This window comes from Ursus arctos, unplaced genomic scaffold, assembly GCF_023065955.2.
Source record: "Ursus arctos isolate Adak ecotype North America unplaced genomic scaffold, UrsArc2.0 scaffold_17, whole genome shotgun sequence".
Classification (NCBI taxonomy): Eukaryota; Metazoa; Chordata; class Mammalia; order Carnivora; family Ursidae; genus Ursus; species Ursus arctos.
Window position 1 is genome coordinate 17,799,228 of NW_026622841.1, and position 13,834 is coordinate 17,813,061.

The following is a 13,834-nucleotide window of genomic DNA, read 5'->3' on the forward strand; positions in this document are numbered from 1 at the left end:
TCTCTCTCTCTCAAATAAAATCTCTCTAAAAAAAAAAAGAAAGAAAATGCATGACAAAAATAGAATCAGAAAACTGTTTAAACGAAGAGACTTATTGCAAAGTAGCTGGCGAGCAGAACCACCTTCCTCTGGGCTCTATTATGAACCCACCCATGGCCGCCCTTCGATGCCAGTGAATAAAGACAGTAGGGGCTCTATATTCTTTGAGTCCTTCATTAAACTATTGATCCCTTTAGCATTATCCATAATGTTCCAGCAGCTCAGCATGTCAACTGGTGAAGTGCTAGTCTCTCACTCCTTTCAATAACTTCCACACTTTATGGAGAGGAAGTCACAATGATTTATTTACCTGACATTTTCCAGTCCGGATGTCGTACAGGGCCACTGAACCATGGCGAGCTCCAACTGCTATTCTGTGATTCCGCTCATAATAGCTGACCATGTAGAACCTGAATTGAACATTTTAACAACAACAACAAAAACAAAACAAAAACCCAGGTGAGATGACCTGCACATGGAAGTGGACAGAGTATATCTCAAAGCCGGAAGTCAGCTCTGATATATACTTTTAAATAAATATATCTATAATTAATACATCGAGATTTTTCAGAACTGTTTCATTTTAGTAACTCCTAAAATCATCTGAAAGAAAAATGATGCAGAATACCACTTAGGCCTATTAATAATTCTTTTCAGTAGAAAACAACTTCATCATTATAAACACCTTTGAATTTTCAAGCAAGAAATAGGGTCAAATACAAAAAAGATTTAATATGAAAACTCAGTTTTGCTACAGTAATTATTATGCAAATACTTCTATTTAAACAGATTGGAAAAGATGAAAAGGCTTACATATTCAATCTAATTATGTTCTCACATTTTATTACAGTATTAAGGACTGAAACATACTTGCTAGCAGTTTATAAAAAGACTACAGTAATGTTATGCTTAAGTTCATATCAATAACTTAGAATGAAATTAGTAAGTTATCCGTAAGAAAAAAGTTATCTGGCAAATTCCATAGATTTTCCATATTTACCCATTTATCTAAATGACAGCTGTGACTATACGTAGTATAAGTAAGCACATTTGGTGCTTATTTGGCATTACATGAAAATAAAACTGAGGGAGGAGGATTTGAAGGTTTTAAGAGGTTGATCTATTTTTATTTATTTCTCTTTTTTTCTAAGTCACTTTGCATGAGTGGATTAGGTATCTGAATTCCTGGTCTATGCCTTGCCATAATGATTTCATGGCCACCTGGCTAGAGCCTGGGAAGATATGAATAAAAATGATTAGAAGTGTAAACAAGGTATGATTTTATATCCCCAAAGAGTTTTGAATACACCTTCCCATTACCTAGTGCTACAGTCTCAGTATGAGTTGCCCAGATGAACAAGTGGCCTACCCTAAATATTTATGAGGATATTACATCAATTCTACCACGCATTCCTTGCTTTTTTTCTCTGTGGTGTCATACTACCAACTTAACTTTTCTGTTATTGCTTTTTTAAAGATGGGAAGGGGAGGTAAAGGAGATGACCGCAAGGAAGTATTTCTCTAACGCTTTCTTGAAATGGAGTAAAAAAACTACTACGTCATGTGACGACATTTCTGAAATTCTGGTAAGAGAGGCTGAGAGACAGACAAGAGGTTTAAATGTGAGTATTTTGAAACCAGAGACATTGTGATGAAGCCATCTGGACATGAGATGGCATTATGACATTCACACACATTTCATGAATCTGGAAAACGAGATACTCGGTTTTAAAACTTTTTGTTACTTATTAGCAAGTGGTGGATTCAGTACTTCTGTCCTATTCCTAAGCCTTACCCAGTAATGCGACTCCATTCCCTTCAGTGGAAGATTAATGCTTCATTTTTTAGTCGCCCGAGAGACACTACTTTAGGATGTCGTGCTGGTTTTGCTGTGCTCAGGCATGGGATGTTATTCAATCATTACAGTGGTTTAAGTACTGGGCGTCACTAAACACCTATCTCTCCATCTATACACACAGAAGCACACACAGTTGACTCCCAATTACGGTAACATACAACATAATATCTAACAAATGTGTCAACAAATATTTATTCTGTTCAGGTTAACAGCCACAGGAAAATAAAATTTCCAGAAGTATTTTTAAAATCTATTATTAAACTTTGCACAGATGTAGCTGTGATACTGCTGAAATCTGTCTGCAAGACGTGACTATAATTACCCCTCAAAACAAACCTGTGGTAAAATACATTTATGTGGACAAAATTTACTTAAACTAGAATTTTAAAAGTTTTTGTTACATTGGACATCTTCTTTGCTCTGGATATCAATCTCATCCTTCTATATCATCTAGAAACACCATAATTTATGGAAGAAAAAAAGATCAAATCTATTCTTGGTATCAAATCTTTAGTTTTTCTGAAAGGACCATATATTACAGGTCTGCATTTATCATTCTTTGCAATTTACTGCTAGAGTAATACTTCTAAACAAGATCTTAAACAATTCTGGACAGTGAAGGTCTTATGGCATGTTTTTATCTTTGGGTTTCTTGTTAAACTTTTTATTCCTTTAACAGTGTCTCTTTCAACAGAAGAAATCCATGGTACGTATGTGGTCACTTCACAAGTATCCACTCCGGGGATCTCTGCCGAGGGTTTCCAGAACCCACCATACCCCTAAACTACTCTTCTCCTAGAACTAGTTTTCCACTGAGGGACTGTCAAGATTAAGAATAGTGAGATGCATTACTTGCCCCCAGAGGTATCAATGGATTGAAGAGGAGGACCCACTACAGTTCTTAAAATTATTCTAGCTGTGACCTGATCCTACATGAAAGTCTTAAATTCCTTCAAAATTTGGGAGGGGGTTGTTCTCAGAGTGAGGACTGATGTGTGCTGAGTCTTCTAAAATGGTATTTCAGTCCCCAGTTCACTACGTTGATAACATGTCACTTGGGCAGCTTTCTTGGGTAAGAATCTGGTAAGAATCTTTTTATTATATTCAAATCAGAACAAGGATCTCCTCTACTTGGCCCATCACAAGGAAACTCTGCTGAGTTAGAGAGAACACTATCACCTAGGTATGTGAAAGAAGAATAAACTGGAATCTAGTAATGTTACAAAATATATTTCTTCCAGGGGTTGGGGTGGTCATCATCCCACTGATTCCACACTTTCATTACTGCCCACATGCAGCTGGGGTGATCCTTTTCAACCATTAATCAAATCACCTTTCTTTTATGTTCACAACCATCCTTCAAGACTCTTGTGATGTGACCCCATCTCTCAGACTTCATCTTCTCTCCCTCGGCTCACTCTGCTCATGTTACACTGATCTCCTTGTACTCTCTCGAATATGCCAAGAATGTTTCCACTTTGGAGCTTTAACACTTGCTGCTCCCTCCGCTTGAAAACCTCATCTGCCTGATATCTCCATGGCTTGTACCCTCCCTTCATTTAGGTCTCTGTTCCAAGGTGATCTTGACAAAGATCTTCATGGGCCATCTTATCTAATATAGCAGCCCTTCCTCCATTATTCTGTAGTCCATTATCCTATTTTTTCTTATTGTACTTAACCATCTCTGATATTAAACAATATTTTGTTTATAGCTTGTTTCTCTCCACCAGAGACTTTATCTTTTGTTGAATGTATGAATACATAAATGTGGTCCAGATGAGTAGTACAAAGTAATGTGGTAATAAGTTCAAACACTATGCCTATCCTCCACTGACTAGTGTATAAACTATGCAAAACATATCCATTTTTAAGACCAATGAATATTTTTATAGGGTCTAAGATAATAATTGAGATGACGAAACAAAGGAAACAAAAACTGTCAAAAAAGTTCGGCAGAAATCAAGAAACAGAAGTCAAGCAGCTGCCATGATCCCTCTAAAAATATATTTTTAATTGAGACAAACAACTGCAGATTTATGTGAAATTATCTGTAAAGGTCCTGTGACCTGGGTATGTTAGCATGAGGCTGACAGTTACACAATGGAAACTATTTAATTACACCTTAGGGACCTACAAAAGATGACTTGAACTAAAATGCAAGAAGGCAAATATAGTCTAAATAATGATGTATACAAGAAAGTATGTATTTTTGATACAAACATTGTTATGGAAATAAAAATTATGCTAAGAATCTGCCAGACATATCACCACACATAAATGTCAGTGAACATGGTATTATCACACAAAACATAATTAAAAGAAATAACAACTTAGCAATCATCAGTAAACACTGGAAGAGGTCATTTCTCCAAAGCCGCATCTGTGACTTCAACTGTTCAGGACTAAGTCACAATGGGGTGTCATCCACCCCACAATGGGTGTGAAACACAAATGTAAATTGAGTGCAGGATCCTGGAGCAAATCACTTTGCTTGCGAGTCTGCCAAGCACCCAGTGCCTGAGTCTCTAAATAACTTTGGTACTCTATTTATAGTCTCCTTTAAATAGATGACCTTTTTATCTTTATTAAAAATGGCCTTCAAAGAAGAGAGCACTGACGTGAAATTTAAAAGTCAATTTGGAAACACATAGGAAAAGGAAACACCTAACTCTCGGCAAAAATATGATTTGGGAGGAACACAGAAACCTGTAAAATCACTTTCTTAACTCTCACTTTGGTACTTCCTTTCCAATGACCTCAGGATGTTAAGTTACTAGGGTCTTATCATATCCTTGAGCATTAAAAAGCAGTAAGAAACACTCTTCAATAATCCAAAATTAATCTTCAGGTTAACACGAAACCATCTCAAATCTAAGGATGTCGAATAGAATGTATGGAATATGACCATTTACAATTTAGAACCACTTACAATTCGCTAACGACACTTGCAGCTAACATCTACTGAGTACTGACTGTGTGTCAGGCACTTCCCCCAGTACCTGGCACATGCATTTTCATAAGCAACTGAGATATTAGGATTATTGAGTGGCTCTTAGAAATTCTTGATGTTGATTTAAAATGGTTCACAAACTTCTGACTCCTTTTTTAAAAAAGGTATCAAGGCAATATGTACTTGTAAAAAACTCAAAACACCGACAATATGTATACAGTAAAAAGTCCTCCCTCGCCAAGGATTGACTACTGTTAACAATTTGGTGGAACTTTTGAGAGGTTTTTCTAATTCTGATTACACAAATGGTATCGTGTTACACATATTATTCTGCCACTTTCTTTCCTTCTCTCAGCACTTCATGAAATATTGCCCCATGTCAGTATACATGATCCCATGTCATTCTTTCTCATCCCTGCATTGTACTGCTGTGTCTGAATATTCCTTTATTTAACTATTCCCTTCCTGACAGTTCAGTTATACTGCATATGGATCCTTCTCTATATCAGTGACTGTTTCTGTAGGTTAGGAATCCCCAAAGCGAGATTCTGGATTAAAGTATACATACATTTTTAGTTTGATAGGCAATGCCAGTTTACCTTCAATTCCCACGAAAAGTAAAAGAGTGCCCCCAGTTGGTATTACCAAACTTTCTACCTTTTTCACCAACACAAGAGAAAAAAATGGTTATCACATTTTTATTTTAATTTGCATGAAATAACTTTTTAGATTGATTCATTCAGTTACACTCTGCTGGATATGCATGAAGGTTTCTTTATTAATGTAAACAGAAATTATTTAAAAACTAATCGACACTCTGCATCCCTGTACTCATCGTGCATTCTAGATGAGGGCTGAGATGCCTCAACATCCACAACATGTTCCCAATCGCCCCAAAAAAGACTGGAGCCCTGAACACAGGGAAACCTGCTCTGTGGGAGAGAACAGATAGGCCTGACCACAGGAGGTACCACTGGCAGCACCTGCCCCAAGCCCCGTGCTGGCCAGGAGGAGGCGCCAAAGAGCTCTTCTGAGGGCCACCACGGGAGGGCTAGGAAAACAATGAGGAATAGGTTTTCAAAGCACTGCTTTTATCAAGGGTGGGGGGAGGGGCTCTGTAAATCAGGAGGTACTCTCTAGAACGTGCTCCTACACTGCCCCCAGAACTCCAGGTCTCCATGCTGCTCATGTGTTTCCAAGATTTATAGGTGTGAAAAGTGGCTTTGGCGAAGGCACCAGTTCAAGGGGACCTGGGGTAGTTTTTGGGAGGTGTGAGCAGTAAAGGGTGAGTAAATGTTTTCTATAAGTGCTTCTTTTTAGTGGAGGGCACCAGTTCAAAAGATAAAAAGGAAAAACCCCTCATTCTGGGATGGTGATAGATACTGGTGAATTCATCTGAAAGTCCCCACCTCCCGTTCAGCCTCTTGTAAACTTTTAAGAGTCAAGAGAGATCTCCTGAATAACACTGTTAAATATTTAGCAGGTGAATTATATCTCTTCTGAAAGAACTTGTTATGGGCACACTGTACCCGGGGTATTACAACGAGAACTGCAAACACTTCCTAGGTTGTACAGGGAGCAGAATTTCCAGAAGGAAAAGACCGTGCATGTTAAGGGGGTATTGTATGGTGGCTGGGGAAGAGTTCTTACTGCCTGGCTCTGCCACTGAGTAACTGTGTGACCTGGGCGAGTTACTTGCCTATGCCTTGGTCTCCTTATATGAAAGCAGGAACAGTAAGAGTACCTATTACGGTTGTTGTGAGGATTAAAGGAGCTAAGACATGCAAAGTACTCAGAACAGTGCCTGGCCCACGACAAACCCTTCTTATAGTGAGTACACACACACTTCAGCAGCTAGCATCACTATCACCATAACCAGCATCATCTGCACCTCTGAAGATACGCTACAGAAATAATCAATCAGATGTGGTTAACGTGCTGTTTTCCTAGGGCAACTAAGTGCTATCAACTGCTAATAAATAAGGGAAATGAATGCCCCCAAATATTTTATATTTATTTCTTAAATACTTGTGATTTGCAAATATAACCTGATAATAATCTCAAATTATTTTAGTTTCAGCTTAATGTTGCTAATACAAATAATACGGATTTTGGTTTGAAACTCTCCGTATCATTTCAAACAGTGAAATGGAATACTCCTGGAAGCTTTACAGTTTTGTTTTGTTTTATGAAGAACCTTAATATTGAAAGCCATCTGTCGTAGAGTTTTTAGGAGTAGGGAAATGGACTAAAATGGTTTTAGAATGTCTTCTACTCACCTGAGTACAGGAGTAACGTCTGTAATTATTTATTGTAGAAAGTAGACTATAAAATGGTAACCAATTTAAGAATTTTCCTGGAAGTTAGGATAGAAGCTGTTTTACATCCTATTATTGCTATCACCATATGGGATAAGAACAAACCACAGGTCTGGAGGAGTTTTTTAAAAAATGAGCTCATGCACTGTTCTACAGTAGACGGTGTTCATTTCCTTACTGGATTTTAAGTGCCCGTTTAGGGTGAACAGAGCTGAATCAGCTTTTCACTTGAAAAGCAGAATCAATCAGTCTGTCTACATAATAACAAAGTTTAAGAAAAGGTAAACTGGCTCTGAAAATACAGACTTTCAACCCTTCTGTCTAGATTTTTTTTTTCCAATCCATTCAAAAGTTTACTTTTTTTTTTTTTTTTAAAGATTTTATTTATTTATGTGACAGAGAGACAGCCAGCGAGAGAGGGAACACAGCAGGGGGAGTGGGAGAGGAAGAAGCAGGCTCATAGCAGAGGAGCCTGATGTGGGACTCGATCCCGGTACGCCGGGATCACGCCCTGAGCCAAAGGCAGACGCTTTAACGACTGCGCTACCCAGGCGCCCCAAAAGTTTACTTTTTTTACCTTGAGTTTTTGGTATCTATGTTATAGCTTTAATGTTTTCCCAGTGATTGCTTTATTATTTATTTGAATTTTCTAATATATATCCAATTTAAAAGAAATGCACACTCATTGTAAAAAAAGAAACAGAATATAGAAAAATAAAAGAAAGGAAAGTTACCCTTTACTACCAATACCCTCCAGCACCCCAGGTAATCATGAAGAATATTTTGGAGTATGTCCTTCCCAGATTTTTTTTTCCTCTTCATATGCATACACATACAAGCATGAATATCAATCCTTACATATAGCTTTCTTCTCCAAAAATGCTTTTATTTTACATGCTCTTCTGAAACTCTGCTAATTTCTCTTTAAGCTTCTCTTCTCCTGCCATTTTCCCGTATCAGTAGAAATGGATTGACCTCAATCTTTTTAATGGCTGTATGGTATGTCACAGTTCTAGTATCTTTTAATGGAAACAACTGTTGGTAAGCAATAATTTCATTTAGAGGACATGAGTGAATAAAAATGTTTCAACATAAAGTACATTTTCGATATAAAATCATACTAAGAGGTTCCCAACAAAGGTCAGTGGAGAGATATCAGCTAAATCCAGCAAAACCATGAAAACATTTTAAATTTCAATGTCAATACTACTAGAATGCAGGTGGATTTATCCATTTACAGTAAACTAGAGAAATTTATACCCCGAGCCCTTTAAAGTTAGTTTCCTCCTTGCCACTACTCCTATCTTTTTAGTTCCTACTAAGAAGCCCAAGTATTTGAGCCATTGAATATATTGTTCAGGCCTATGCAAAGACTGAGAACTTCTTCATTCTTGGCAATGAAATATGAAATGTAAAAGAATATAAACTATAATTTTTGCAAACTGATCACTGACTCATTAGTCAGAGATTCACAGTCACATTTAACATAATATTTCATTTAATGACAGCCAATTCTACATATGGAAGTAGCTCGGAGTTTGGAGTTGGAAGGATTTGTGTGCCTGATAAACATCTACTCATCTTTTTAAATTCAGCGAAAACATCACCCATTGTCCTTTTATCCTGCTGTACACTATTACCTGGTCCTCCTCTGTGTCCTTCCCATCATACCACCTGGGACCCTTCCCTGTGTCCTGGAGACCCTTTCATCAGAGCATTGCGACATTTCTCCAATTTACCATTCTGTCTCTGCCCAGCCAACTTTAAGGCTTTTGAAACACAACAGTGCGATACCTGACTGACCAGATGTGGCCGCGCAGCCCACACTGGCCAAGCACTGCACCACACCCAGAGCAGACACACATATTAAACGTCCACTGAACACGGGAATAAATTCTAAAATACTTTCAGAAAATTTTAATCAAGAAAAGCCACACGACTGCTTAAAAATTATTTTATGCTGTTAAATCACCTGAACTCCATTTATTGACTCTTATTTCTTCAGTGACTTCTTTTTTCTCTAATTTTGGAATTGGGCACTGTGATTTATCATTTATATGGCAAAACCCAGTCAATTAAAATATTTTCTTTTCATACCAATTTTCGATTCTAGAAATAAACACTATCTAGCCTTATTTAAAATAATCGGATGGTATAAACCATCATAGAGTGACTAATTAAAATTTCTCATCACTGAGTAATTGAGAATGATATGCTGCCATCAAAAATAAATACTGAATGCTCACCACTACACATTACTTAAGTTCATATTGATTTCTTGACTTTTTATAATGAATAGATATATATTTTTAAAATGGACTTTTTTTTAAAAAAAAAGATTATATTTACTTATTTTGAGAGAGAGAGAGAAAGTGTGTGTAAGTGAGGGAGGAAGGGCAGACGGAGAAGGAGAAGCAGTCTCCCCACTGAGAGAGAGTCCGACTCACCCCCCCAACACAGGGATCAATCCCAGGGCCCTAAGATCATGACTGGAGCCAAAATTAAGAGTCTGACGCTTAACCGACTGAGCCACCCAGGCACCCCAAAAATGGACTTTACTTTTTAGAGCAGTTTCAGGTTCACAGCAAAACTAAGCAAAAAGTACAGGGTTTTCCCAAATACTCCTGGCCCCCAACATGCACAGACTCCTCTATTATCAACACCTACCTCCCAAGAGTGGTATATTTGTTACCATCGATGAATTTACACTGATAAATTATTATCACCCAGAGTCTGTAGATTACATTAGGATTCACTCTTGGTGTTGTACATTCTATGGGTTTGGACAAACGTATAATGACACATTCACCATTATAATGTCACACAGAGTAGTTTCTCTGCCCTAGAAATCCTCTGTGCACCACCCATTCATCCTCTCTTTCCCACTAACTCCCCTTGCTAACCACTGATCTTTTTACTGACTCCACAGCTTTGCCTGTCATATAGTTGGAATCAAATAGCATGTAGACTTTTCAGATTACTTTCTTTCACTTGGTAATAAGCATTTCAGGTTCCTTCATGTCTTTCATGGCTTGATAGCTCATTTCTTTTTAGTACTGAATAACATTTCATTGTCTGGATATACCACAAATAATATGCTTTTCAAAGTACAATGGTGATACTATGTTAAAACTATGCTCTGATTTCTACCTAATTGATTTTTTCCACAGAACTTCAACAGGTTAACAAAAAATAGCATAATAAAATAGGTACTCCTTGTGTTTTCTTTTTAAAAGCTTTAACTTACTTTTCATATTAATTGAGTCTTTTGTTCATTAAATAATCTAGTATAGGTTCACATTTGATAGTTAATTACTTCAAAGAATTTTAGGGAAAGCATTAAAGAAGCTGCAGCATTCCTGTATTAGGAGCAAAAGTTATAACATGTCTCAGAACTTATTAGGAGATAGAATGGTAATCATATATTAATAAATTAGTAATGAGGAAAGATTTTAACATTTTCGAGCTCCATCTTGCAGCAGGTTATTAGACACTAGAAAGCCCCTCATTTTACAGAGGTGGAAACAAAAGCCTACAGACATGGCCAAGGCTGCCCACTTGGGTGTGGCAAAGGCAGGAGCCCCCTAGTCACAATTAGAGCAGTTCTTAAAGCATGCTCTGCGTCAGCCCTGCTTTCGTAGGAACACTAAGATGATCTCGTTTTCTCACGAGCGTGCGGCTGACATCCAGATTCCACACGATGTGAGCTATCACAGGCAGAAGCAGACACGAGAATCTGGAGGACTTCTATTGCAGATACGGTAGATTGGAAAAACATAAAACAAGCCCATTCTTCTAATTTGCTTTGCTTTGGAGAATATAATTTTTTTTTCTCTTATCTCCCTTTTATTTTTTATTATTTTTTTTTCTTTTTAAATGATTTTTTATTATATTATGTTAGTCACCATACAGTACATCCCCGGTTTCCGATGTAAGGCTCGATGATTCATTAGTTGTGTATAACACCCAGTGCACCATGCAATACGTGCCCTCCTTACTACCCATCACCGGTCTATCCCATTCCCCCACCCCCCTCCCCTCTGAAGTCCTCAGTTTGTTTCTCATAGTCCATAGTCTCTCATGTTTCATTCCCCCTTCTGATTACCCCCCCTTTCTTTATCCCTTTCTTCCCCTACCGATCATCCTAGTTCTTATGTTCCATAGATGAGAGAAATCATATGATAGTTGTCTTTCTCTGCTTGACTTATTTCACTTAGCATTATCTCCTCCAGTGCTGTCCATGTTGTAGCAAATGTTGAGAACTCGTTCTTTCTGATTGCTGAGTAATATTCCATGTATATATGGACCACAACTTCTTAATCCAGTCATCTGTTGAAGGGCATCTCGGCTCCTTCCACAATTTAGCTATTGTGGACATTGCTGCTATGAACATTGGGGTGCATATGGCCCTTCTCTTCACTACGTCTGTATCTTTGGGGTAAATACCCAGGAGTGCAATGGCTGGATCATAGGGTAGCTCAATTTTTAACTTTTTAAGGGACCTCCACACTGTTGGAAAATATAATTTTTCATTAAGATATTGTTAATGTGAACATTTCATGGGTTACTTTTAAATTTCTTAATTTTAATTTCTAATACGGCAAATATTGATAGTTATAACCCACATAAAAATTCTTTGGGGTCCTCGGGGTGCTTGGGTGGCACAGTTGGTGAAGCATCCGACTCTTGGTTTCGGCTCAGGTCATGATCTCAGGGTTGTGGGATCAAGCCCCATGTTGGGCTCTGTGCTCAGCACAGAGTCTGCTCTAGATTCTCTCTCCCTCTCCCTCTACCCCCCTGCTTATGCTCTCTCTCTCAAATAAATAAATCTTTAAAAATTCTTTGGGGCCCTCAATAATTTTTAAGTATAAAGGGGTCCTGAGACCAAGAGGGTTGAGAATTGTTGACTTAGAGTCTCCTCTCTTTGAAAAAGTAGACTCACTCTTTCATCTTCTTTCTCTCTATATATGCTGTGTGTGTGTGTGTGTGTGTGTACAGAATATATATCTTAAGATACCTTTGAGAATCTGGTTTCAATGAAATAAAAGCAAGCTAAATACTTACTAAGCACTTAAGCTGCCAAGAAGAGACTACAGGATGACTCTGGAATCAACAGGATGAGATGCGATTTAGGATTGGGAAGAGGTAGCTGAGAAAGAGAGAAGGGGAGGCTCGGGGGGCAGAGATGAGAGAGGGTGAAGGAGAGGCCTGGGTGTGCCTGCCCTGTCCCTTTGTCCTCTGAAGCCTTGCTGCAGGCACAGGGTCTTTGAGTGCATTCCTTCAACAGCTAGGGGTGCTGGGAACATAACAGAAAAGCATCCAGACAGGGTCCCTGTTCTTACACACCTAACGAGGAAGTGCAAATATGAACAAGGTGACTTCAGAGGACACAAGCTCTATGAAGATAAAATGGCAATGTGACAGTGGTGGTGGGGAGGCTGTGCGAGACAGGGAGGTCAGGGGAGTGGATGTGAATGAGGAGACCAGACAGGCCACGTCAAGATCTGGAGGAGGAGTGTTCCTGGCAGAGAGAATAGTTGGGAACCAAAGTCCTAAGGAGAAAGTGTGGCTCTATTCAAGGAGTAGAAGAAAGCCCGAGGTGCCCTCAGCACAGTGAGTTTGAGATTGGGATCTGAAGAATACAGGTCTAACTCACTTAAAATATACCATCTGTAATGTGAGTCCTAAACGATGGGCAGTTTGGCTGCCAGCTATTATATATCACAGTGCATGTGTAACATACAAAGTCCAGAGTTAAAGAGGCCCCCTTCCTAGAGCAGCAGCACCGCACTGTGGGAAGAGCCAGGAATCCCTAGAAAAGCTAAGGGTCCTTTAAAGTAAGTAGAATCGATTTCAGGATTTGTATTGAGCCTCAGAAAAACGCATTCCTGGTCTTCCTGAAGTCTCGCCTCCCTCCTCCCTGGGCACTGGATCCCAGGAAAGGTTATGATACAACCTATCTATCAATCTTGGGGATTTAAGGGGTGCAGAAAGTAGAAGAGTTTTAATTAAGAAGAAATAAGTTTCACATTTCAGTGCAACAAAAGGCTCCGCTACATCAGTGGTTCTCAAAGGGTGGTCTGCAGATGCCTTGGGGGTCAGGCTCCTGTTAGGAAGTTTGTGAGATCAAAACTACTTTTGTGAGATACTGAGATATCACTCGATCTGTTCATTGGGTTGACTCTGCACTGACAGCGTAAGAGCAAGGCCAGGTAAAGCTGCCGGTGCGTTAGGCTGAATCAAGGCCGAGGCACCGTGCTCGACCAGCCATCATTACGTCTTCACGGCCACGTGCCGGTGGTAAACAGAACTAAATCCCAAGGCATTTTCACTGAAGAATATCCCTGATGAGGCAGTAAAAATTATTAACTTTACTTACATTTTGACCCTTAACTACATGTCATTTTAACATTCAGTGTGACAACATGGGAAGGGCACATAAAACCTTTCTCTTGTATGCTGCAATCTGATGGTTGTATCAGGGAAAACCACTTATGGGATCGAGGTGCAAGCGAAACCAGCTGTTTTTTTTTAGTTTGTTTCTTTGTTTTCCCACATGATACATTTGTACTTGCAAGTATAACCCCCGAGACAAACTGTGGTTATCTGGACTTGGGTATTTGGCAGACATTTTCTTGAAAATCAACTACTTTATTCCTGTCCAGGAAA

The 13,834-nt window shown here is 38.7% G+C and overlaps 1 protein-coding gene across 3 annotated transcripts in view; it reads right to left on the reverse strand.

Moving 5' to 3' along the window:
* The window catches only part of WDR7 (WD repeat domain 7), a 347,769-nt gene that overhangs the window by 66,296 nt on the left and 267,639 nt on the right, over positions 1 to 13,834 (reverse strand). For all 3 annotated transcript variants that reach the window (XM_026496379.4, XM_057313055.1, XM_057313056.1), the window contains one exon: positions 350 to 449. In XM_026496379.4, coding sequence (XP_026352164.1) covers positions 350 to 449 — 100 coding nt within the window. The remainder of the gene's footprint in view (positions 1 to 349; positions 450 to 13,834) is intronic.